The sequence below is a fragment of the Lutra lutra genome, chromosome 6, assembly GCF_902655055.1.
Source record: "Lutra lutra chromosome 6, mLutLut1.2, whole genome shotgun sequence".
Taxonomy (NCBI): domain Eukaryota; kingdom Metazoa; phylum Chordata; class Mammalia; order Carnivora; family Mustelidae; genus Lutra; species Lutra lutra.
In genome coordinates, this window is record NC_062283.1 from 24,559,674 (window position 1) to 24,587,108 (window position 27,435).

Consider the following 27,435-nt stretch of genomic DNA (forward strand, 5'->3'; position numbering starts at 1 on the left):
AGGAGGATTATTCTGAATCCTTTTTCTGACAGTTCATAAATCTCCATTTCTTTTAGGTCTGTTATTGGAGCTTTATTAGTTTCCTTTGATGGTCTCCTCTTTACCTGATTTTTCATGACCCTTGATTCCTTATGTTGGTATCTACACGTTTGACTAATGGGGTTCCTCTAGACTTTTCTGATTGATTTTGGCAGAGACCGTCCTTCACTAGTTAGCACAGCGGGTTTCTGGATACATCTGCTGCTAATGTTTTTAGGCAGGTGGGACCTGTTATTATGGTCTATTTTGAGATGAGGCAATTGTTCGAGCTCTGAAGATGGAGATGGTAGGTTGTGCCACTGGCTGAGAATTGTTGGCTGAGTAGGACTACTGGCTTGGTTCCCTACCTAAGTGAGGCTGTGGGATAGGCTCAGCAATTGCTTGGATTTCTGGTCCTGCTTGCTAGATGGTCAGGAGTGGGTACTATATTCAGTAGTGGTTGGGGCTCTGAATTAGCTTTCCTGCCCTGGTAGGGCAGCAGGCCTGAACCGAGGGCCTATACAACTCATTGTTTGGGGGGCTGAAACAGGGTTCCCTACTCAGGTGAGGCCACAGGTTTCACTCTGCAGATGGGGGAAGCCATGGGCTGTACTCTCTTTCAAGAGCCTGTGATTCTAGGGATGTTGAATGGGCTACAGAGCTTCTCATGTGCTCTGGGTAGGTTTCCTGATTGAACGGGCTGAAGGCTGTATTCAGCAGTGACTGGGGCTATGAATTAGATTCCCTGTTCCAGTTCAGTGGTAGAAGCAGTTCTAGAGCTGGTAAAATTCTTTGTTGTCTTAACTCAGACTGATCCACATCTCAATTTCCCTGTTAAACAGGACTGTTGGCTTTGCTCTGCAAACTCTCAGCTCTGTCTGTCCTTCTCTTGGCTCAAGACCCTTGGGTTGAACAGCTCCCAGGGGTTGTGTCCAGCTCTTTTGGTCAGATGGGGCTTGGAAGACCCCCTCCACAGCAGCTACTGTGGTTCAGCTACCTTGCCTAGCTGGGAGAGGGAAGGCTACTCCAAGCTACTCTCAGTTTCCTAAATGGGCTCTCTGGTTGGGAGAGTCCTGGAGCTACCCTCAATCCTCTGTGAATGTATCCTTCTGCCTCCATACTTGGTACTGGCTTTGCTGTGGGGATAGTCAGCTCTGCCTGTCCGCCTCTCAGCTTGAGCACCACTGGGCAACCCAGCTTCCACCGGTTGCCACCAGGCCTTCTGGTCAGATGGGGCTGGAAGTCCCTCTCCACGGCGGGTGGGGCTATGACTCAGCACGTTAGCTTGGGCACCTTCAAACCGGGCACTAGGGCTGGCACTCTCCTGGTCTGAGGACCTAATCAGGGAGATCTCCACCCCAGCGTGTTCACTATTCAGAGGTCACCCCTGACTTAGTCCTACAGATGAGCAAAGCCTCTGGGCGGGATTACTGCCTGGACATTGCAGGTTTAAACTCGGTCTGCCAAGATCCATGTGGTGGTTGTTGCAAGCCCCTCCCCTCTTGGGACATTGCAGGTTTAAACTCGGTCTGCCAAGATCCATGTGGTGGTTGTTGCAAGCCCCTCCCCTCTTGTCCATCACAGATGCCCAGTGGTTGAGCCCTGCGGACTCCCCTGCAATCTCAGTAGAGAGACATCAGGGTAGGGGCTCCTGCAAAAAACCCAGTGCTGGGGGAGGCTGGTTGTCTCCCCTAGGTTCTCCTTTCCCACTGGAGAAACCGGAGACTCAGGGGAGACCTCCCCTTACGGTGCGGCACTTTCCGGGGGGCTGGAGGGCAGTATGGCCAGCATGTAGCCGCTCCTCTTACTTGTCTAATGCAGTCTGTCTTCAGCCTCACCCCGTGCGCTAGGATTCTCTCAGTGCCGTCGTGTTCTTGAATAGATGTTAGTTCTTCTTGCGAGGGCGAGTGAAGACAGGACCGACCTATGTTGCCATGTTGGTCTGTGCCTGGTATTTGTATCAGTAACTCTGAGTTTTACCTTTAATTAAATCCATAGATGTGGAATTTTTGGCTCGGGGAATATGAATGTTTTCATGACATTTTTGTCTTCCTTTATTTTTTATTTAATTCTAAATTACGATCTGGGAATATTGGCATGCAGATTTACAACATCGTTTACACAGATTAGGAAGGAATACCTATCTTAGTCATTGTTGAAAAGGAATAGTTTTTGAACTTTCAAAAATTGTGTTTGGGACAGGTATCTTTAATTTGCTCTCCACCTCTCCTTTTTTTTTTGGAATTCAGTATGTTACGGTGATTAAGAGAGTGAACTCCAGAGCCACTCAGACCTGGTTTCCCGCCACCACCCCGCTGCTTGTATAGTCTTGTGACCACAGGGCAAGACAAAAGAGCAATGTCAAATGCTGGTATTGTCAACCAGTCTTATAGAATTGTGAAAGTGTTTTAGGAAAAGTGCTAACATAGGTCCCAGTGTGTAGTATATACTCCAAAAGCGATATTTATTTTTTCTGAAGTTAAAACTTTTTAATCTGGTTATTAGTTATTGTTCCTATTTGTGAACAAGGGAACTGTTTTCTAATATTTTATCATCAATGATCATCACATTAAGGAAGTATAGGAAGTATCATTTCCCATTTGTTTCAAGGACATTTATTGTGAGTGAGCAATTTAGTTATTTCATGATTAGCATATTTTCTGCTGTAAGACTATCCTGCGTATCTGGGATAAACCTATGAGGCATCATTGATTTCATGTTTCTTTTTTATTTAGCATTTTTTATAGGATGTGGATGGAATTTTACATTTGGTGGCTATCAGTCATTTGCAGCTGAAAAATGGAAGCTATTAGACTTTCCTTTGGGCTTTGAAGAGTGAGCCACAGGTGACATTGTTCCCTCCTATCCAGGATGGAAGGAAACACTTATCTGGGCCAGTCTCTTCCTCAGACAGGGAGCAGAAATTTAAAAAAAAAAAAAAAAAAAAAAAAAAAAATATATATATATATATATACTTTTAAAAAAAGATTTTATTTATTTATTTGACAGAGAGAGAGATCACAAGTAGGCAGAGCGGCAGGCAGAGAGAGAGGGGGAAGCAGGCTCCCCGCTGAGTAGAGAGCCTGATGTGGGGCTCGATCCCAGGACCCTGAGATCATGACCTGAGCTGAAGGCAGAGGCTTAACCCACTTAACCCTCAAGAATATATTCAGAGCCCATGAGCTGGGATTATAAACCTCGTCTCCTTCCTGACAGGTGCCTTTTTCTCTGAATGTCCTGGCTTGTTCTTCCTGGCCTCAGTATTTAAAATAAGACTGGAGCTGCTTTATGTTGAGGAACTAGTTATTGGTCTTTCAGCTTTCTTCCTTTTTTTTTTTTTTTTTTTTTTTAACAAAAATATACTTTTAAATCTTTCAGCTTTCTTGATTCACTGAGGGGTTGTGCTATCTTGGGGGCAAAGCCAGAGGTCCCCCCGTCCCCAACAAGAAGATTAGTGTATCTGGAAACCCACAGACACCTGTATCAGGAATACTTGGGACTGTGCTTCTTGTCCTGTGGGATCCCCTCTTACCTAGTTCTTAATTCTTAAACCTGTTTTTAACAGTTGTTTCCTTTAAAATTAATAAGCAGGGAGCATTTGCTAATACAAAATCCAAATAAGCAGTGTAACTTTGCATCCGTCTCATATAATGGCTACTTTTGTTTATGTTGATGTTCCCAAGGCCCTGTGAATTCCTGAAGCTATTTCTGTATCATACGATCAGTTGTATCTAGGAGAATTTTAGTAGTGGGTATGTTCTATTGTACTTTCATCAGAAATTAGCAATTTAAGATACGGACGGAAGGTCTGAGCAAACCAGGAGTGCCCAGCGCCCCACCTTCTCTCTATAATGAATAAAGGAGAGTTTGAAAACAAAGAGTTTAAACAAGGACCGAAAATACAATTTATCAGGTGTATTCGTTAAGTATTCGTTTTCTGCGGCTCTTGTAACAAATCACCACAACCTCAGCGCATTTACTCTCGGGCTTCTGGAGGCCAGAAGGCTGGCAGGTTTCACTGAGCCACACTGAGGGGCTGCAGGGCCTTGCTCCCTCCAGAAGCTCAAGAGGAGCATCTGTCCCGTGCCCTTTCCAGCTTCCAGAGCTGCAGTTCCCCAACCCTTGCTTGTCTCCCCTTCCTCCAGTTTTCAAGCCACAGGGTAACGCTTTGCTTCTGTCCCCACATTGCTTTCCTCCTTGGTCACATCCTCCTCTGCCCGCCCGCCTCTCATTAGGATACACGTGATGACGTTTAGGGGTCACTTGGATAATCCCCAGTGACCTCCCCATGTCCAGATCCTTCCTTTAATCACACCTGCAAGGTCTCTGCTGTATAAGGGAACGTTCGCATGTTCCAGGCAGGAGTTGGGCTGGGGGCCTCTCTGCTGCCCATATTCAGTGGCCCACAGTTATGAACAGAAAAGCACGCTCTGTGAAAGGTGGGTTTACTCCTCATTCTCTGGTCTGGGCCTTTCAGTCAGATTTGTCCTCCCCTCTCCCTTCTACTCCCCGAAAATATCTAGTGTCGCCCTTTCCTTGTTCCTTAGATTCCCTCGCACAGCTCAGATGAGTCATTTCCCCAGTCTCTGATGGGGGAAATGTGAGTCTGGTAAATATTTGTCAAGACAGCAAAGCAGGCAGGGGCTGCTGCTCCCAGAGTCTGCTCCTCCCGGGCCCGCTGCTGCGTCTGCAGCTAAGCTGGCTGATGGGGCCCTTGGCTGCCTCTTGCCTTCCCGCTGACCCTTCTGTCCTACCTTCAGGCTCTTCCTCAAGTAGGGACATCTATAACTGCAGTGCAAAGACAGGGTATTGGCCCTGAGTTCAGCCTTAGCTATTTAGTTCCTTAGCTTGGCTTTATCACTTCACCTTGAGCTCCCCCGTCATAAAATGGGGAGTCGGTGATAGGTCTTTCTAAAGAACTGTTTGAAGGTTCTCATACCCACCCCATCCTAGACCTCCCAGAAGTATTCCTGTTCTGGATCCTGCCTAGACCCCCGGGGTCATCGTCACATGCCCTCCATGCCAACCTGTGCAGTCTGACCCCTTACCCCTGAGGTCTGTATCTGGAGGTGGCCAAGGGCATGTACCTGCTGTCACATACCCTTGTCCAGAACAAGGGGCAAGAAGGCCTGTGGCAGCAGGGGGTCTGGGGAACATGGCCGTAGATTTGGGCCTCAGCACAAGCAGAGGTTTCATAGAAGGAGAACTGAAGGTCAAAAGTCCTTGTTTTTAAGGTTTTCATATAACTTTGCATGTGGTTTGATTTATCTTTTATCTTTGGGCTTCAGGTTATCTTAAAATGGAGTCCTCCCACATCTTAAAAACATTCAACCATCTTTTTTTGCGTAACCTTGTGGTTGGATTCATCATTTTGAATGATTTTTGGAGGATTAAATAATACATACAAACCCACACTACACACCAAACAATAAGAAATGGAAGCAAAAGCCAATAACTCCTTTCCTGACTGCCCCCCCCCCCCCGCCGGAAGTAACTTGGGTAAGCTGTCAAATGTATAACTTCCACACTTCCTCTGTGCTCCCAGGTAGGTGAGGACATAGCCGTCCTCACTGCCCTTTCCCCCCCACACAACAGGATTATATTATTAATACGTTGTTCAGTTTTACTTTTCACTTAATATTAGATGTGCACAAAATAATTTTGAAGGCCCCAAAAAGAAATAGAGTTTTGTGAATATACGTATTTGCCCACTGAACCAAAGTGGTAACCACTAATAACAGAGTGAATATAGTCAATGTGTAATCCTGTAGTGATGTGATACTGATTTTATTGTGTTATTTGTTTGTTTGTTTATGTAATTTGGAATGTGATACTGATTTTATTGTGTTATTTGTTTGTTTGTTTATGTAATTTGGAATGTGATACTGATTTTATTGTGTTATTTGTTTGTTTGTTTATGTAATTTGGAATGTGATACTGATTTTATTGTGTTATTTGTTTGTTTATGTAATTTGGAATGTGATACTGATTTTATTGTGTTATTTGTTTGTTTGTTTATGTAATTTGGAATGTGATACTGATTTTAGAACCATTCTTTCAGGCTCACCGTCATGGATACTCTTTCAGAGGCAAATGGCACCTTTGCCTTAAGTCTTCTGAAAAAGCTGGGTGAAGACAACTCGAAAAATGTGTTTTTCTCACCCATGAGCATCTCTTCTGCCCTGTCCATGGTCTTCATGGGCTCAAAGGGAAACACGGCAGCCCAGATGTTCCAGGTATATACCTGAAGCCATTTCTGGGTGACAGGAAATGCTGTTAATTTGTCAGTTGAGCTGGTCTTCATGTTCACCTCCAGGATTGGCTCCTGACAGGTCCCTCTGCTGGTGCTAGGGAATGGGGACAGAGCAGCAGGTGACATGCTAGTTCTGAGGGAGCGAGCACCTGGAGTGGTGGCCTCAGATCTGTGAGGGAGGAAGTGGTGTGCTCTATGAAGAAGGATGAGTGACGTCACTAGCCCGGACTATGCTTTTTCCATGAGTTTGAGTTTGTGAGTAGGGAGTCCCTCACACGGCCCATGCTGAGTTCTGTGATAGTGTTTGGATGTTGTCACTTGCTTTTCAGTTGTTAGAAATTGATACGTTAATTTTCTCACTGAAGTGTAAAACCTTCTTAGAATGGCACTGGTCAGTCACAGATGTTTCCAGTAACATCTCAGTTGTTTGCTGTTGACTAACCAGTACCCTAAAACTTAGCAGCTTAAGATGACAATTTCCTGGGGCCTGACTCTGCCTGTGTTGGGGATGCTTCTCCACTTGGCCCCAGAAGGGTCCCTGGTGTGGGGTCTTGGGTCTCCTCCATGTAGCCTCCTAGGCGTGTCTCCTTGGCCGGGTGGCCTGGGCTTCCTTACAAGATGGTACCCAGCTTCCAGGAGGACCAGCTTAAATGCACAAAGCCTTATCCAGCCCTTTCTATTCGAGGAGTGCCTGTGTTTGCAGAGAAGGGGGGCCTGGTGGGCAGCCTTATTTGCGGACAGACTCTGAGAAGTGAGCCCACAGAGTAGGGCTTGCAGAGGGCACTGCGGTCTAAGGGTGCTCTCAGGGCTCTGCCCCGCCCCCTGTAGGAAGTGCCTTTTATATTCCATTGGACCAGTCTTAAGCTGGATCTGTATTAGGCTGAGCTGTGTTGTATCCATTTTGGGAAGTCTGGGCACACTGACGTTGTGCATTTGTATTCTGTTTTGGATTTCAGACACTGTCTTTAAGTAAAAGCTGCGGAGGAGGGGATGTGCACCAGGGGTTCCAGTCGCTTCTCACGGAAGTCAACAGGACCGATGCACAGTACTTGCTTAGAACTGCCAACAGGCTCTTTGGAGACAAGTCTTATGAATTCCTCTCGGTAAGTCATACACACTGTTTTTGACCAAGAAAGTAAAGATGCCAAGGGGGTAGGGAGGAAGGGTCATGAGGTGACAGCAGGTAGCCTGAGGGTTATAAATTCACACCGGTAGGCAGGAACTTGGCTCTCCGTTCACTAACTTCATGCATTCTCTTGAACCCTGCTTCAGTGCTATCTTCTGTAAAGTGAGCCTTCTCATAAATACCGTCTAGATTTTTGTGAAGCTTCAATGAGATAATTATAAAAGAATTAACATGGAGCAAACACAGTTCAAGGTAAATTAGCCAAGGGGCGCCTGGCTGGCTCATCAGAAGAACATGTGACTCTTGATCTTAGGGTTGTGAGTTTGAGCCCCATGTTGGGTGCAGAGATTACTTAGAAATAAAACCTTTAAAAAAAAATAAGCAGTAAACTGGCTGAAACAAAGAAGGGATCAAAAGGAATATTTCTAATCATTGTTTTCCACATCTGATCATTTTTTTGTGAATGTGATACTTGGTCAACTTTTTACACTTGTAAATATTTTTATCATTTTTCCCAGTGCAGAATTTTTATAAAGTTATTTGTCTAATTATACTGGTTCTCTTTATTTATAGTGCTTTCAGGCTTTTTTTTTTTTCATTTTTCAGAAACTACTCAAGTAATATGTTATCACCTTCTTGTTATATAATGAGTATATTCTTATTATATAAAAATGCAAGCAAAGCAGGCAAAGCAAGAGCTCTCACATCCCCTTCCATACCTCATCACTCCCCTCCCAGTATATGAGCTTTTATAGATATGAGGTGTATCCCCCACACATGGAGAAATAAATCTGTTTGGTGGGGTTTTCTCTAACTAATGTCATTATCCCATAATATTATTTCATAACTTGTTTCTTTTTACCCAGCTCTGTCTGAAATTCTTTGTATCTTGGGCGTTGACCTCTGTTTCACTGTTATCTGCTGTTCCTCAGTATGCAAGTACTGAACCGTACCTAGTGCGCCCCTCCCCCACTGACCGGCATTTAGACAGTGAATGTTAGGGTACACGATCCAGTGCCTCTGTGCATGTGTTACTCCAAGATGGATTCATAGATGGGAGGAAGGGAGTGAAGCTTTCAAGTTGTAGCGAATATTGTCAGATTGGCCAAAGTGCTGTGGTCATCTACATTCTCTCTAAAAATATTAGCAGAGTGCTCATGTCTACTCGCATCAACACTGCATGTGGTTGACCTCTTAAATTTTGATAATTAATGAGATTGACCTACTTGTGTTTATTGAACATTTGTATCTTTCTGAGAATTTTCTTTGCATGCTTTTTATTGGGCTATATATCTTTTACTGTTCTATGTTCGGGGTATCGATCTTATTCTATTATATGATTTTTTTCATTACTTTTTTAAACTTGTTTCAGACGGAAATTGTCTTAAAATAATTGGAGTAAAGTAAATGTAGTCAAGCATGAGGTCAAATCTTGGCAAGAATTTTTCCCCACGGCGTGGTTTTTTGCAGCCTATCTTATTTTAGTAGTCTTAGGCATTTGTCATCTTTTTATAAGCCTTTGGCATAAAGAAGAACAAAACTTCGAATAAACACAAGAACTGGTGAATTTTCTTTAATTTTCTTTCTTTTCTATTGGATACTTTAAGAAAAGTATTGATTTTTTTTTTAAGTGAAAAAATTTTTTTTAAAGATTTTTTTTTTTTTTAACTGAGAGCGAGAGAGCATGTGCACACAGAAGTAGAGTGGGAGGAAGAAGCAAACTTCCCCCTGAGCAGAGAGCCCGATGCGGGATCCCAGGACCCCAGGACCATGATCTGAGCCAAGGGCAGATGCTTAACCAACTGAACCACCCAGGTGCCCCAGCATTGATGTTTTGAATCTTATTTTGATATTGAAATATAAGGCAGCTGTTTCTCAATTATTTCTTATTTAGTGTTCCAAGAATCCAGTACCAATCGCAACATACCATGCGATATTCCTTCACTTTGATTAGTCGTTTCTTATAAAACAGTAATTTAAATAGCAAACATTTATTTTCTTTTTTTTAATTTCTTTATTTAACAGACAGAGATCACAAGTAGGCAGAGAGGCAGGCAGAGAGAGAGAAAGGAGGAAGCAGGCTCCCCGCTAAGCAGAGAGCCCGATGGGGGGCTCGATGCGGGGCTCGATCCCAGGACTCCAGGATCACGACCTGAGCCGAAGACAGGGTCTTTAACCCACTGAGCCACCCAGGCGCCCCACAAACATTTATTTTCAAATGTGTTTAGAAGTTGTTGAAATCACCCAAGACTGTGACAGGTTATCAATACACCAGGGCCCAGGTTTCTTCCAGAATAGTTTCTTACTCTGAGAGACTCACACTGTTTTCAGGGGCACGGAGCCGCCGTGGAGCGGCAACATAGGCAGAGAACAAACGCTACATGGATGAAATGAAATGATACCCCTGCCCACCTCTGCAGCGTGCTGAGAATTCAGTGATGTTGTACGAAACAGCCCTGATGATAAGAATTCATCTGGCCCTCAGACCAATGCCGTATCTTCATCCACAGGGAAAGACAAGGAAGCTGAGAGAGACAAAGTGATTTTTAAGGTCATACAGCTAATAAGTTGCGGGACAGCGTTGGTAGCTACTGTGCCCCATTCCCTCTGTCATGTTGTCTCAAAGGGGAGCGTGAAATCCTGCACTAGAAAACCAGTCTTGGAAAGGGGGACTAAATATTTAGCTGTAAGCTGTTCAAAAGAAAGATTGGGAAACCATTCTGTAGTGCGTAGGGCGTAGTGGCCACAAATGGGTTATTTCAGTCCGTTCACTTTCAATCAGATTTTCTGCTTTTATGGGGCACGATGTACATGTTCATGAATGACATCATCATTTAACAGACTATATTAACAAAATATAGTTTAAACTTTTTTGAGAGTTGCTCATGCTCTAAGATGGAGCCATCCAAAGTGGTAGGCACTAGACACATGTAGCTATTTGAATTTCCATGTGAATAATTACAATTGCAGTTCACTATTCAGCTCCTCAGCAGCATGGGTCCTATTTCAAGTGTTCAGGAGCTGCGCAAGGCACTGTTCGGGACAGCATAGACTTACAACATTGCTAACATCATCACAGAGAGTTGTAGTGGAAGGGGTGGAGTGCGATCACGCACTTCCCCTGTTGTATGGAACAGCAGACCCTTGTTTCCAGTCCATTGTTCTGGAATGTTCTGGAGGCAGCTGTGGGCGGGACTCACATAGCAAATGTGTTGGCTGTCCAGGAATGACACTCTAGTAACCTCATAGTCTCAGTGTCTCTGGACTTGCCTCACTGTTGCAGAGCTAGTTCCTCAAGGAATCTAGCAGCTCACGATGTGTATTTGATACTCAGACCACTATTTCACTTGGTTTATACGCTAAGATTAAATGTAGCTGAAGAATGGATTTTCGTTAGTTCCTCATACTTCAGTTTGATTAGTCATTGCTTATGAAACAGTAATTTAAATAGCAAACATTTATTTTCAAATGTGTTTAGAAGTTGTTGAAATCACCCAGGAGTGTGACAGGTTATCAATAGGCGAGGGCGTATTGTATTGTATATCTGTATATTCTGCATGTAAATCATAACATTGCAGACATTCTGATTGGGCGCTACGAAGAAGTAAGCTCTAAGTGTTGACTTTTTCTGCAGCCATGTGATTACATTGCCCTGTCTCTCCTAGTCTTTCAAAGACTCCTGCCTCAAGTTCTACCAAGCAGAGATGGAAGAGCTCGACTTTCATACCGCTGCAGAAGAGTCCAGGGCACACATCAACACCTGGGTGGCCGAAAAGACGGAAGGTGAAAATACAGTGTTACTCTGTCTTAATAGTATTTTAATTGATCTCACTGTCCATTCCTTCACAGGACCATGCACATGTAAACAGGAATGACATTTTTCTCTGAATAACTGTAAATTTTTAAAATCTGCTTCTGAAATATTGTCAGTGTTTGCTTATTTTCTCTAGCTCTTCCCTGGTCTCATTGGTGCGTCTGTAATATCCCTCAATCTTCAGTACTCCTCTTCTAGAAAAATCCATATGGTTGTCATTGTTGTTAATATAGACCTTCTTTTCATAAATACTATAAGGAAAAAGACAGAGCCAGGCTTTGTGCCATCTGCCTGCCCCGTGTTGCCCATGCCATGTGGACTGCCACGCATCCTGGTAGGACCCTCGCTCGAGCCCTCCCCCTCCTGCGGCTCTTCACTGACACTGCCCTGGACACGCACACCGCCGCTCACTTTTCTGACTATCCTTTACGTGCCTGTCTTTGATCATAGGCGCCAGGCATTCTTTTCGGTCTCACTTGCGGGGAATTCATCCCACACGGACTCCTTTGTCCATTTTATGTTTTGCTTAAGTGATAGTATTTTTCTTACCAGGGCTTTTTAAGTTTTTGTTGCTGCTGTTGTTTTATGGAGCAGAATCCCCTTACATGGTTATATTTGGGGGACAGTAAACTTTTTTTATTGTGTATTTCACAAGGAGATTGCCCAATTTAAATATTGTCCCAGGTGCATGCATCGGGAAACTTTTTTTTTTTTTTTAATTTAAATTCCGGCTAGTTAACGTACAGTGTAAGGTTAGTTTCAGGAGTATAATGTAGTGATTCATCCCTTCTGTACATTCTTCAGTGCTCATCAAGGTAAGTGCCCTGTTGGGGCGCCTGGGTGGCTCAGTGGGTTAAGCCGCTGCTTTCGGCTCAGGTCATGATCTCAGGATCCTGGGATCGAGTCCCACGTCGGGCTCTCTGCTCAGCAGGGAACCTGCTTCCTCCTCTCTCTCTGTCTGCCTCTCTGCCTGCTTGTGATCTCTGTCTGTCAAATAAATAAATAAAAAAAAAAAAAAAAAAAAAAGGTAAGTGCCCTGTTAATCCCCATCACCTATTTCAACCCATCACCTGCCCAGGTCCCCTCTGCTAATGGTCAGTTTATTCTTTATTGTTAAGAGTCTGTTTCTTGGTTTGTCTCTCCCTTTCTTTTTTTCCCCCTTACTCCTTTGTTTTGTCTTTTAAATTCCACACATGCATGGGATCACATGGTATTTGTCTTTCTCTAACCATCTTGCAATTCTTTTAGTTCACTGATTCTTTAATTCTTCTTTTCAGGTCAGATTACAGAGTTGCTGTCTCCGGGTTCAGTGGATTCAATGACGAATCTGATTCTCGTGAATGCCATCTATTTCAAAGGAAACTGGGATAATCAGTTTAACAAAACACAGACCATGGAAAGACCATTTAAAGTCAGCAAGGTGAATATTTTGGAATAACAAAGGAGATTATTGGAGACAGTCCCTGTGTTCACATTGGTTTTAAAAACATGCAAGAAAGCTCACCTCACAAGCTAACTTGTGCCCTGTCTGTCCTCAGGCAGTCGGGTGGCTGGGCTCCCCAGCATGCCTTGTCCTTCTCCTTTGCTGTGTCATCAAAGGTAGTTGCATACTCACAGGCTATGGTTGCCAGGTGTTCTGTCAATCACAAATTTGTGTCAATCACAAATCCCATGTCAGTTGTCAGTCTTAAGGTCTTCCTTGGCTTTCTAGAACTTTTGAGATAAAGTTTGAACTCCAAAATATGGTATATGAGGCTCTTTGTGGACCCAGATCCTACCCATTTATCCCCATTTCTCTATCTTCATTCCCATCAGTACCTGTATACCCATTCCCTTCCAGCAGCATCTGGAAGCCTTTCCTGACCATCCTCCTGGTGGGGATTTCCGTATCCCTCCTCTCAGCAGCCGCAGCGCCCCCTCCTGGTCCCCAGGGCGGCATTGCGGTGGTTGAAGGGCCAAGGCTGCCTCACTGGTGCCGGGCATGTAGTTGGTGCTCAGTGAACTCTGAACAAATGACTGATCTACAGCCTTCTTTTGATAATAAGGAGAACAAACACTAATTTTTGTTTAAAAAACAAGCAAAACAAAAGGACACGTATATAGAATAGACAGCAAGTTGAGCTGTCTCCAGCTTCAAAGATGTTATTTGCTGGTGGCCTTTTATCTTTTCTGTCACTGAATCTAGTATATTCTTTCTTTTTTACTTATCTTTAATTGTAGAGATTTTTGCACATACATCTAAGTAGACCGAATAGATTAGTTACAGCCTATTCCTGATCAATGACCATGAGTTGGATCTTCTAAGCAGACAGGAGCCTCAACTTTCAGTTTCTCAAGAAACATATTTTCCTTGGAGCTTTATTCTGAAATGAACTGCCCTGTTTTCACCTGGGGAAATGATTTCTCTCCTTGAAATTCATCTTTAACAAGATGTATGTTTGGACTTGATTTGTGGAAAGTTCATCTCCCCTAGGAGAGGCCTGTGGGCGGGCCGAGTGTGGGACCTCTGGGAACCAGCTCCCCGTCTTCCTGCTCTGCCATGCCCAGCGTGCTGCCCTCATCTGTGGTCATGGTCATGGCAGCCACCATCCAGGGGGAAGGGAGGGAGAGGATGAAGGGTGAGAGCAAAAGTCCTCTCCTTTGGGGCTCTGACATCTTATTCAGAATGAGAAACCTCTCTTCTGTGTCTCATAGGCCCAATTATGTATGGCCTCTGCTGGCTACAGGGAGGTGAGGACATCTAGCTGCTTCCTCATCTCTCCAGTAGAGAAAGGCAGAAGGAACACAGCAGGTGTTGAGCGCACCAGCTTATCAGGTTGGGGGTTGTGCCTGCAAGTAAACAGATTTTGAGTTCCTATAGATTTTTAAAATTCCTTTGTTTCTAAGTAAGATGAAGCTTCTCTCCATAATTGTATACTTCACGAATCATTCAGTTACTGAGGTTGGATCCTTTCATATTATAAGACTGGGGGCTTTGGGTCCTGGATGGGTAGAAGAAGAAACTGCCTCAGACAGGGGTCAGCAAACTGCAGCCTGAGGCCAAAGCCAGCCCACCACTTTTTTTTTTTTAAATAAATTTTAATGCAACATAGCCATACTTATGTATTTCATGCTGCAACTATAGAGTTGAGTAGTTGGGACAGAAACTGTATGGTCCATAAAGTTGAAAATATATACTGTCTGGCCTGTTAGAGAAAAAGGGTGCTGATGGCTGGTCCTGGAGGTGAATGGGACGCTGGAGAATGAGGGCACAGGCATGGCTCAGGCCAGTTCAGGCAAAAGCCAAAACCAAAGTTTCTTGCTTGTGACACAGAGTCATGTGCTAGCCCAGAGACCCGGGGACTGCAGCCTGGGGCTTGGTCAGTTCACAGCCGCTGTGGATCTCATACTTGCACGCAAGTTGGAAGTTGAAGGGGGCTGCTGGCTAGGATGCGGTCACTGCCCCGGGTCTTTCTTACTGCCTGGCTCAGGGCGCACTAGTGACAAGTGCACTGTTCTCCTGGTAAGATGTGTTCGTTTTGCCTGGTCCTGTAGTTGTCAATCCATTTGTTCAACCCATGCTGGTTGGGGGCCAGGCGCGGTGCCTGGTCCTATCACAATGCGTGCAAAACTGGTGACGCTTTCTCTCATGAAGCTGCCATTTTCCTGGGGGCGAGAGTGTGGGTATGCCTGGGAAAGTAGGACTGTATGGGACGGTGGTAGTGATCCAGAGACAGGCACAGGGAAAGGATCCAGCTTGGGGCTGGGGGGTACGGTTTCAGGGTGCAGCCTTCACTGAGCAAAGACCAGAATGACGCAAGGGTGCATGCTGTCCAGGTTCTGGGGTCAGCAGGGCTGGGTTTGCCTGCGGAACCATCCAGGGGCCCCTGTGACTGTAGCAGACAGGCAAAGGGAGATGGGAGCAGAGAGCGTGGGGGACGAGCTCTTGTCATGTCACAGATTGCTTTAAGGGCTTCAGCTTTTTTACTCCCTTGGAGTAGAGGGGAACCACAGAAAGGTGTTCAACCCAAGAGTGATTTGATCTCATTTATGATAATATTTTAAAAGCAGAGCTGATACGACTTGCTAATGAGTCCATTGTGGGGTGAAGGACAGGAGTCAGGAATACTCCAGAGTGTTTGACGGTGGGGTGAGTGGCATTGCTGTCACCTGAGATGGGGAACATGGTGGGTGGAGCAGACCTGGAAGGGACTGTGAGGAGCCCAGTGTGACATATGACATTGGAGGTTCCTTCACTGTCCAAGTGCAGGCGCCAAGTAAGCACGACACACGAGAACATGACTGTCTAGAGTACAGGGGAGGAGTCCTGGCTACAAGTACACGTTTGGTATTTCTGTTTAAAGTCACAAGGTTGAGATCACCTAGAGACAAGCACTGTAAGGACTGAGTTCTAAATACCCCAGTGTTTGGAGGCTGAGGTAATGGAGATGGGCCGGCAGAAGAGGGGGCCGGGGTAGTGTTCCGGAAGCCAGGCAAGGAAGTGTTTGTAGAACCCCCACTCGCTGATTCTGTCCATTTGACCCATGTGTCCACTGGGTCTGGTTTCAACTTAATGTTTATCTGTTTCCTTTATAGAATGAGGAGAAACCTGTGCAGATGATGTTTAAAAAATCTACCTTTCAAATGACCTACATAGGAGAAATATTCACCAAAATTCTGGTGCTCCCCTATGTGGGCAAAGAGCTGAACATGATCATCATGCTTCCAGATGAAAACACGGATCTGAGGACAGTAAGGAGCACTGGGCAGTCCTGGCGCTTGCTGGCAGAGGCTGTGGGGGCTGCCTCTGAAGGTCGTGTGACGTCCCGTTCCCGCCACCTCATTGCGCACTGCCCAGAGCACTCACAGCCCAGCACATGGTTCTCTGGGGCAGCAGGGTTCTAGATCTGAACATTTTCAACTCTCTTCTAGGTGGAGAAAGAACTCACTTATGAGAAATTCGTGGAGTGGACGAGGCCAGACATGCTGGACAAAGAAGAGGTGGAAGTTTTCCTCCCTAGATTTAAACTGGAGGAGGATTACGACATGAAGAATGTCCTTTGCTCTCTGGGCATGACTGATGCCTTTGAGCTGGCCAAGGCAGACTTCTCTGGGATGTCGTCTGGGAAAGACCTGTATCTGTCCAGAGTGGTGCACAAGGCCTTCGTGGAGGTGAACGAGGAAGGCACGGAGGCCGCGGCGGCCACCGCGGCCATCATGATGTTGCGGTGTGCAAGAATCATGCCCCAGTTCTGCGCCGACCACCCCTTCCTCTTCTTCATCCAGCACAGCAAGACCAAGAGCATCCTGTTCTGTGGCCGCTTCTCCTCCCCGTAAGGACGTAGTCAGCCCCAAACGGAGTCCTCTTCCTTTCTCCTGCTGGCCTGCTTTTCCTGACTCTTCACAATGTGCCTACAATGCAAAGTGACCTTGGGTGACAATCCAAAAATAAAAGGCCCGATTTTGGGACCCTGTGTCCTGGACTCCTGTATGTGTCTGTGTTCACGTCTCAAATGTTTCTGAGGATTGGAAACTGCCATTCAGGCAGCCCTGTGCTCTCATTGGCAGGGCCAGCGCCAGCCACTTAGCCAGTCCTGCTACTTAGAGCGGTGTGGTCCCCTCTACCCTCACACCTGCCAGGCCCCAGGTCCTCACTTTGGGCAGAATGTGGCTCTCCTGCAGGAACAGGAGGACTCATGGTGCCTCTCTCTTCTCTGCTCGGTGGCACATTAGTGAGAGGACAGGGTGACACAGCTTAGGGGGTGCCAGGGGAGCAGGGCTTGGAGACCCCTGCAGAGAGCTCTAGCCCCACGCACGTGGCAAGCACTCCAGAAGCCAGCACAGAGCTGGGAGAACGTTAGCTCAGACCAGTGAGAAACAGGTCCCATTGCCCAGCCCTGTGGCTTTTTCTAGCGCAGCCCACAGTCATAGGGATCTGTGGTCACATACGCATTTAGATGGACAACATCCAGTTTCTCTGAACTCCTTAAGTGGTGACCAGGAGCCAGAGATGATTAGAGAGGTTCTCTTCATGGTGGTGTCATCTAAGACAACTTCCTGAGCTGTAAATACTGATTTTTTTTGTTCTACCGCAAGTATTAGAGAAAAGGTGGCTAAGGTTTCTGTGGCCACTTGTGTTACTCGCTAGAAACGTGATCACTGTGCTCAGTGAAACTTGAGTCTACTGATGTGTGAGGTTCAGTGGGGAGACCTGTGCTGTGTTTTGGGGACAGCTGCGAGGACTTCATCCATGAGCTGTGTGGATGCAACCAGAACCTAACTGATGGGATTCGTATTTCCTTTCCGTTGCTGGTCCCACTTTCCCCATCGTGCCCAAGCCAGCAGCTTGGCCGTGGGGAGAGGCTGGGACTGAAGAAGTGATATGATGAGTGGCTTGAGAAGAGGAAAGAGGGCTAGAAGGGGTTGCTGGTTGGGGGGTTGGTGGTTAGGTGGCTGGCACCCCCCTCCCTGTCGCCAGCATTGTCCACTCTGCTGCATGTCATGTAGTGTAATAGTCGCCAAGCGTCCAGGTTTCAAGGTGTCTGTCTGCCCTTTCTCTGGAGAACTGTCAGATCACGTCAATAGTAAATCATAACAACGAACACCAGTGCTCTTATCTGTAGGAGACTTATCATACAGAACTTAACCGTGTCAGAAGTCACAGGGCATGTAGAAGAAACACACTTGCTGCTCTCAGAGCTCTCCCAGAATGCCTTCATTTAGCTGTCAAGTTGCCTTTGAAGGGTCGCTCAACATAAAATTTTAGTAAAAGGCACAGTCGCCTGAATAATGCTTCCATGTCTCTTATGAGATTGTACCAGAAGACATTTCTCTTCTGTCATGCGGTGCTTCTTGTAAGGATCTACAACATAAAATACCCCAGGGTTTAATTCTAGGAAAGTGTTGGTCTCACCCACTCGCAAATGTTTTCTGAACACCTGCTTTGCACTGTGGTGTTTTACACAGGTGGTTTTACTTGATCCTCAGCAGTGAATAAACCAGGAGGGATCTGAGGCCCAAAGGGTTAAATAACTTGAACAAGTTCTTGCAACCAGCCAAGGAAAGAACCCAGGTCTGAGGTCAGTGTTAATACGTCCAAACCTTGCCTTCTGGGGTGCTGCGTGGGAACCAGGGTTCCGAACAGGACAGCGATCAGCAAAGCAGCCCAGGAGGGCAGGAACTGTCCCAGCCTCTAACAGGAAGTCTCATTTCTCTGCTTCTATTTTCTTATCTGCAAAAGTGGCGCTGGGACAGTTCCAGCCCCGACAACACGTGAATCTGGACCCCGAACCAGCGCCATGGGTGTGGAGCTAGGGCTGGGTGCCACAGCAGGCTCCAGGAATCCGCTGGGATGGCAGCACTCCAGGAGGGCCAGAGGGACGCTGGGGAGCCCACACCTCCCACCCCTCGGTTCCGCTGCGGTTCTCAGAGGGGCCTTGAGGCTACGGCATTACTGAGGGTGGAGGCAGCAGATGCCGGAGACAGGCCCCTGAATCCTACTGACCAGATCATCCTGAGCTATAATCCAACTTCCACTGGGTCCTGGTGAGTAGAAGAGCTCCAAGTGATCCACACTCTAACATGTTGAAAATAGGCTCCAGCATTGTAGGTGAGTTTTACTTATTATTTGGAGATATATCTAGTAATTTAAAAATTTTCTACAATGAACGTGTATTCTTATATAATCAGGAAAATATTATATGGTGGAATTGTGTTTGTATGGTACGTGGGGTCTGTTCTTTCCTTTTTAAAAAATATAGTCATCATGCTGCAATTATACCCCCCAAATTAAATTTTTTGAAAATTTCTTCTTTTTAAGATTTTTAAAAATTTATTAGAGAGAGAGAGAGGGAGAGAGAGGTGGGCGGGGGAGGGGCCGAAAGAGAATCCTGAAGCAAACTCTGCACTGATCATAGAGCTGACTAGCGGCTCAATCCCAGGATGCGGAGATCATGACCTGAGTAAACCAAGAATCTGGGGTTCAACTGACTGAGCCACCCAGGTACCCCAAGATTTATTTCTTATACCTGGAAATTTGACCATCTTCACGCATTTCACTCACCCCCCCTGCTCCATCCGCCACCTCTGGCAACACTAATCTCTTCTTTGTATCTATGAATTTGGGGTTTCCCCCGTTTTGTTTTAGATTCTCTACATAAGTGAGATCATAGAATATTTGTCTTTCTCTGTCTGAATTACTTCATTAGCATAATGCCCTCAAGGTCCTTCTATGTTGTCACAAATGGCAGGATTTCCTTCTTTTTCATGGCTGAATAATATTCCTGTGTGTGTGTGTGGGGGGGGGGGGGACATTTGCTTTATCCATTTAGCCATCAGAGGGTACTTAGGTTGTTTCCATGTCTTGGCTATTGTAAATAACACTGCAATGAACACAGGGGTGCAGATATCTTTTTGAGAGACTGATTTCATTTACCTTGGATATGTGTCCAGAAGTGGAATTCCTGGATGATATGGTTTCATCAATTTATAATCCCTCTGAGTGCACAGGGATTCCCTTTTCTTTACCTCCTTGCCAACACTTGGGATTTCTCATTTTTTTTTTAAAGAAGCCATCCTAACAGTTATGAGCTGACATCTCCTTGTGGTTTTGATCTGCATTTCCCTGATGAAGAGTGAGGCTGAGCATCTTTTCATGTACCTGTTGGCCATCTGGATGTCTTCTTTGGAGATATGTCTGTTTAGTTCCTCTGCCCATTTTTTTAATTGGATTGTTTGCTATTTAGTTGTATGAGCTCCTTATATTTATATGAATCTGTATCAGATGTATAATATGCACATATTTTTCCCCATTTTATAGATTACCCTCTCATACCTTTTCATACTATTCCATAGGAAACCATTTTTGGTGATGATTTCCTTTACTGTCATGGTATGGAAGTTTTTTTTTAGTTTGAAGTAGTCCCACTTGTTTGTTCTTGTTTTTGTTGCCCTTGCTTTTGGTGTCAAATCCAAAAAAAAGTCATTGTCAAGACAAGTGTTAAGGAATTCATCCTGTATGTGTTCTCCTAGGAGTTTTATGGTTTCATATCTTACATTGTAGCTAATTTAAGAATATTCTTTTTTAGAGGCACCTGGTGACTCACTCAGTTAAGTGTACAGATGTTGGTTTCAGCTCAGGTGATGATCTCAGGGTCCTGGAATCCAGCCCTGAGTTGGGCTCTACACTCAGGGGATAGTAGGCTTGAAGATTCTCTCCCTCCCTCTTCCTCTGCCCCTTCCCCTGCTTTCTCCAGCACTCTCTCTCTCTTTCCCTAAATAAATATTTCTTTAAAAAATCTTTTTTAGTATGCTGAGTGAAATAAGTCAAGCAGAGAGAGTCAATTATCATATGGTTTCACTTATTTGTGGAGCATAACAAATAGCATGGAGGACAAGGGGAGATGGAGAGGAGAAGGGAGTTGAGGGAAATTGGAAGGGGAGGTGAACCATGAGAGACTATGGACTCTGAAAAACGATCTGAGAATTTTGAAGGGGTGGGGGGTGGGAGGTTGGGGGCACCAGGTGGTGGGTATTGTAGAGGGCACGGATTGCATGGAGCACTGGGTGTGGTGCAAAAATAATGAATACTGTTATGCTGAAAAAATAAAAAAAAATTAAAAATAAAAAAATAAAAAAAAATCTTTTTTAGAAGTAACATTTCCTTTTCCTCCCCCATTCTTTTTTTTTAATATTTTATTTATTTATTTGACAGACAGCGATCACAAGTAGGCAGAGAGGCAGACAGAGAGAGAGGAGGAAGCAGGCCCCCTGCCGAGCAGAGAGCCCGATGTAGGGCTCGATCCCAGGACCCTGGGATCATGACCTGAGCTGAAGGCAGAGGCTTTAATCCACTGAGCCACCCAGGCGCCCTTCCTCCCCCATTCTTACAGGAAACAGGTCAACATGCAGCTGGAATCAGATTAGAGAACAACTAACACATTTTTCTGGAAATATAGAATTATTTTTTCAGTACATAAAGCATTTGTAACACTGATACACATCTCTATAATATGAAATATTAAAGTGTATGCTTTATATACTTGCTAGGTATGTAGTGTATCCAAACTGGGACACCTGAAAAGGAAAGAGGTCATGAAAAGAATTGATTGTTTTATTTTTAGAAATTGATTTACTGACTGCCAACTTGGCTTTTATTAAAGTGGACATAAAAATAATTCTTGTCAAAATGGTCTCTAAAAATATATTTTTTCAAAAGATTAAATCTAACATATAAATTAAGGCAAAATTTAAAAAATATATTATCTAAATGTTTATTTTTTTTACTTATTTTTTTAAAAGACTTCATTTTTAAGTAATCTCTATACCCAACATTGGGCTCAAACTCACAACCCCAAGATCGAGAGTCATGCACTCCACCAACCATGCCAGCCAGGCATCCCTGATTATTTAAATGTTTTAAAAAAAAAACAGACGGGGCCCCTGAGTGGCTCAGTGCATTGAAACCTCTGTCTTCGGCTTGGGTCATGATCCCAGGGTCCTGTCTGGTTGGGTCTCTGCTCAGTGAGGAGCCTGCTTCCTCCTCTCTCTCTCTGCCTGCCTCTCTGCCTACTTGTGACCTCTGTCTGTCAAATAAATAAATAAATAAATCTTTTAAAAAATTTTTAAAAAATCAACAGAATAATTATTCTTGCTACCTATTAATATATTTGAATTTGCTTCTTAGATGAATCTGCTAAAATATCACTGGTATTTATCTCTAAAATTTATTTTCCAATATGATCTTATTAAAATGTTTAATGATTTTTCATTCGTTGTATTATTCACAAATTTGAAATTATAGTCATCACCACTTGGCTCCTGACTGTTGACCAGCACTCGTGGCTTCTTAGGCCCGTGGCCTCTGCAGCCATCCAGAGTCCCTCTCAGAAGGGCTCACAGTTGGTTTAATGCTCTCTTATTATTGCCTTGAACCTCAAAATTTTGACCAAAATGTCCTTCATTTTCATTTTGCACCGGATCCTTCAAATTATGTAGCCAGAGCTGCTGTGGACTATGGCATTTTTTTTTTTTTAAATTGAGCAAACTCTCATTTTTTAAGATGCTGAGGGACCTAGGTAAGCTCAGAGCAAATTCTGAAAAATAAAGATCTTCTCAGTTTTATTTTTTTCATATTAAAATTGATAAAGGAAGTTTTCAACCTTTCATGTTTGTGGGCCCCGCTCTGGGCTCCCAGGGACGCTGTACGTTAACTTTCACCAGAATCAGAACGACTTAGCATACTTCAAAGCATGGGCTCCATTTCTGCTCATAGCACACAATGTCCATCTGCTTTGTCAGCAAATAACCTAGAAGAAACATTTCAGACTAAAGATAAGAGTGAAAATCTCCCAAAGTTCCCACACCTCAAAGCACGCAACCTTGCCCATACTAAAAGTGTAAGATAAAGTTTGTTATTTTCTGGAATGTCTTCTGTCCTGATGATTTGTAACTCTTGATATAACAACAAAAAACCCGTGTATAATTCTGGATTACACAGTCCTTCAGAGGAGCACTTTCTTCTTTGTGAAGACTGAGTATCCTGGGCAGCTGTCCTCACTTGAGCGCGAATAAAACTCTCTTCTTTCTCTTGTTTAAGAAATTTAAAAAGATTTGCTCATTTTTGCATCGACAAAATGTATAAATATTTCAGTGAGAATATTTCCATAGCTACAGTCTTTTTGCCTCCACACAGTTTGTGTTTCTTTTCCAATTACTTGCATAGGACAAAACTTATCAAATGATTTATCTACATAACTCTTTTTTTTTGAGGTTTTCTCCAAATTTATATGCTGCAAATTTTTTGACCTCTGTTTCATCAGATTCTGATATAGAGTATAAATTTATCCAGTTAAAAATAGGAACTGTATCTAAAGATTCTTCCCACCAGCCAAGATATTCCAAAATTTAATCGTAGAATTTCAGAATGAAGTCCTGCGTGCTATCGAGCTCATATTATATGCTCCCATGTTTTTGTAGGTACAACTTTGAGATATCTCCCTGTTTGCAAATTATGGGGTTGACCATCAAAATTTAAATTTAAATACTCCACTCTTTGAATATTTTGACCAAACATTTCTAATTGCTTTTGAACGAAGTGCCCTGGCATTTAGAGGACTCAGTTCAAAGTTCAATGACACCATCACTGGACATTTAGGTTAATTTAAAATCATTCTTCAAAAGAGCATATGTAACTGTATTCCATGTGCTGATTGGCACAGAGAGGAAAAGCGTGCGCTGCCCAGTAGACATCTGGTTTTGTATTCAACGGTGGCTCCGTCACAAATAGTTTGTTGTTGTGATTATATAAAAAGTATTTGTAAATTTACACAACTACATATTATATCTTGCTTGCAAGAATGTTGCAACTTGTTAATGCGGTCCCAATTGTGTGCATCTCATAACCAACTCCAGGTCATTTCTTCTCCAAAGGTTTTTAATTTAGTAAGAATGTCATTTTTACACAGCAGTGTGTTCCATCCAAACCTGACTCATATTGTCATTACAGAAATCTTCACAGAGTCACATTTGAACTAAGTTTGTAAGAGCATCTGTTCACATAGTACTGTTCATTTCACCTCTGGGAGACACAACTCCCACAAGCTGAAACTTGACTCTAGTCAGGAATTAAAGGAAAACCCTTTTTTTTTCTTTTTAAAGAGGCTAAGGGTTTTTTAGTTTTTTTTGTTTGTTTGTTTTTTAAGATTTTATTTTTATTTATTTGACAGAGAGAGAGATCACAAGTAGGCAGAGAGGCAGGCAGAGAGAGAGGGGAAGCTGGCTCCCCATTGAGCAGAGAGTCCGATGTGGGACTCGATCCCAGGACCCTGAGATCATGACCTGAGCCGAAGGCAGAGGCCTAACTCACTGAGCCACCCAGGCGCCCCATTAAAGGAAAACCTTAAATAGCTTTTTTATTTGAAGCCTTGATGAAACTGGCTTTGGCAATATGTAATTTTTCTTCTGCTAATGGGGTCAACACATTCAAATATGGCTTTGTTTTTTGGAAATGACAGCAGCTCATTTAGAATAACAATCAGTTGATCAAATGAAAAGTCAGTTGACGAAGTCACATATGTATGTACCCCCTGCAGCAGGACTCATTAGATCTCAGTAGATCTGTGGGTGGAATCTTCCTAAAATAACTACTAGCTTCTAGGGGCGCCTGGGTAGCTCAGTTGGTTAAGTGTCTGACTCTTGATTTTGGCTCAGGTCATGGTCTCAGGGTTGTGAGAATGAACCCTGCATCAGGCTCCGTGCTCAGCAGGGAGTCTACTTGAGATTCTCTCTCTCCCTCCCCCCTCCACCCTTCTCACTTTCTCTCTCTCTCTCTCTCTCTCTCAAATAAATAATTAAATCTTAAAAAAAATTAACTTCTACCCTTCGAAGGAAATGCTGGTATTTTCCTTATAGATAACATCTTCGGGTCTTCACGTGATTAGAGATCACACTATAATACCCACTATAGTGGAGGGTAAACACGATTTTGTGCACATTACACACACTATTTCTTGAGGTAGGAAAACTCAGTACTTAATTTTCAATCCCACTGCTTGCTGAAACAATTTACTGCAAAATAAAGAAGTGTAACCACACAATAAGCAAATGTCTGTAGATTTTCATTCCATAATGAATGTTAAAATCACTGTTGCCCAAGAGTTTAGAACTTTTTTCCCCCTATGATCTCTATAGTTGGATTTTTTTATAATACAGCATAACCGGACTGGTCAGCCTCTATTTTCCTGGACATACTGTACATATGTCTGAACTATAATTTTCCATATTTCCAATTGCCCTTGCCAGATGGTGGCTTCTCATACGCCTTGCAGGAACCACGGCACAACTGAGTGGCAGTTGAAGTACGAAATACTTCTCCCACCCACACTAGGGACCAGAAGAACTTACCCATCCCTACCTGCTGTGACTGTGCACACCACCTTGCCAACAGATATACTGTGACTCTATCAGTAAGTTAGTTCCTCATACAGGCACATCTCGCAGATACTGAGGTTTTGGTTCCAGACCACCATAATAATGCAAACATTGCAATAAAACAAATCAAATGATTTTTTTATTTCCCTGTGCATATAAAAGTTATGCATACACTGTACTGTAGTCTATGAAGTGTACGGTAACAGCATTGTATCTTAAAAAATACACATACCTTAATTTAAACATTCTTTATTGCTAAGGCTGCTAACCATCATCAGAGCTTTGCGTGAACAATCTTTTTGCTGGTGGAGGGTCTTGCCTTCTTCTTGATGGCAGTTGACGGTTCAGGGTGGTGGGTGCTGGAGACCGGGATGGCTACAGCTGTAATACCTTAAGATAACAATGAAATTGGTTGCATTGGTTGACTTCCTTTCATGAGCAAGTTCTCTATAGCACCCAGCGCTGTTCGATAGCATTCTACTCAAGGAGAACTTCTTTCAAAATTGGAGTTCATCCTCTCAAACCCTGTCACTGCCTTATCAACTAAGTAATGTCATATTCTAAGCCCTCTGTTGTCATCTCATCAGTCTTCACTGGCATCTTCATCTCAGGAAATCATGGTCTTTGCTCCTCTGTAAGAAGCAGCTCTTCATTTAAGTTTGATCCCGAGGTGGCCACAGTGCAGCTGCATCTTCAGGCCCCACTTCTGATTCTACTTCTCTTGCTATTTCCCCACATCCGCAGTTCCTTCCTCCACCAGAGTTCTGAGATCCTTAATGTCATCCATGGGGGGGGGGGGTGGTGGAATCAGTTTCTTTCAAACTCCTGCTCATGTTGATATTTTGATCTCTTCCCTTGAATCAGGAAAGTTCTGAAGGGTGTGTAGAATGGTGAATCCGTTCCAGAAGGTTTTCAGTAGACTTTGTCCAGATACATCAGAGGAATACTGTCTCTGGCAGCTCTAGGCTTACAAAACCTATTTCTTTCTTAACTTGAAAGTTGAAATGACTCCTTGATCTACAGGCTTCAGAATGGATGTTATGTTAGCAGGTGTGAAAACAACATTCATCAATTTGTACCTCTCCATCAGAGCTCTTGGGTGGCCAGGTTCATTGTCGATAAGCAGGAATATTTTGAAAGGAGTCATTTATTTTGGAGCACTAAGTCTCAAGAGTGAGCTTTAAATATTCGGTAAACCATATTGTCAACAGATATGCTGTCATCCCGGCTTTGTGGTTCCATTTACAGAGCACAGGCAGAGCAGACCCAGCATAATTCTTAAAGGCCCTGGGACTTCTGGAATGGCAAATGAGCACTGGCTTCAACTTCAAGCTACCAGCTGCCTTAGCCCCTAACAAGAGAGTCAGCCTATCCTTTGAAGCCTTGAAGGCTGGCATCGACTTCTCCTCTCTGGCTGTGAAAGTCCTAGATGGTCTCTTCTTCCAGTAGGAGGCTGGCTGGTTCCCCTACATTGAAAATAAGCCATTTAGTGCCGCCACCTTCATCAGCGACCCTAGCCAGATCTTCTGGATGGTTTGCTGCAGCTTCTCTGTCAGCACTGGCTGCTTCACCTTGCTCTCTGATGTGATGAGATGGCTTCTTGCCCGAAAGCTCATGAACCAACCTCCACTGGCTTCAGACCTTCCTTCTGCAGCTTCCTCACCTCCCTCAGCCTTCCCAGAATTGAAGAGAGCGAGGGCCTTGGTCTGGCATAGGCTTTGGCTTAAGAGGATGTTGTGGCTGGTTTCGTCTTCTGTCCAGGCCACTCAGATTTTCTCCACACCAGCAATCGGGCTCTTTAACATTCTTATCATTCATGCATTCACTGGAGTAGCACTTTTAATTTCCTTCAAGAATTTCTCCTTTGCTTTCACAACTCAGCTGTTTGCCACAAGAGGCCCGTCTTGGCTTTCCGCATGTCCTCCTCAGTTAAGCTTAATTATGTCTAGCTTTCAGTTTAAAGTGAGAGATGTGTAACTCTTTTTTTCACTTGAATGGTGATTCCTCGGCCTATCTTGACTACTGTTGTGTCTTGGGGAATAGGAAAGTGTGAGAAGAGGGAGAGAGATGGAGTGAAGCCGGACACACACAATTATTAAGTTCTCCTCTCACATGGGCATGGTTTGTGGTGGCCCCAGACAACATCAAGGATCACTAGGCCCAGATCATCGTCACACATATGACAAAATTTGAAATATTATGAGAATTACCAAAATGTGACACAGAGACACGAATTGAGCAGATTCTGTTGGAGACTTGAGGCAGGGCTGCCACAGAACTTCATTCTGTAAGAAAAACAAAAACAAAAACAAAAAA

The 27,435-nt window shown here is 44.0% G+C and overlaps 1 protein-coding gene across 5 annotated transcripts in view; it reads left to right on the top strand.

Moving 5' to 3' along the window:
* The window catches only part of SERPINB6 (serpin family B member 6), a 37,436-nt gene extending 20,770 nt beyond the window's left edge, over nucleotides 1–16,666 (top strand). For all 5 annotated transcript variants that reach the window (XM_047734973.1, XM_047734975.1, XM_047734972.1 and 2 more), the window contains exons 2-7: nucleotides 6,080–6,254; nucleotides 7,228–7,374; nucleotides 11,063–11,180; nucleotides 12,489–12,631; nucleotides 15,787–15,942; nucleotides 16,123–16,666. In XM_047734973.1, coding sequence (XP_047590929.1) covers nucleotides 6,090–6,254; nucleotides 7,228–7,374; nucleotides 11,063–11,180; nucleotides 12,489–12,631; nucleotides 15,787–15,942; nucleotides 16,123–16,527 — 1,134 coding nt within the window. In that variant the 5' untranslated portion in view covers nucleotides 6,080–6,089 and the 3' untranslated portion in view covers nucleotides 16,528–16,666. The remainder of the gene's footprint in view (nucleotides 1–6,079; nucleotides 6,255–7,227; nucleotides 7,375–11,062; nucleotides 11,181–12,488; nucleotides 12,632–15,786; nucleotides 15,943–16,122) is intronic.
* The last annotated feature ends 10,769 nt before the right edge of the window (nucleotides 16,667–27,435 follow it).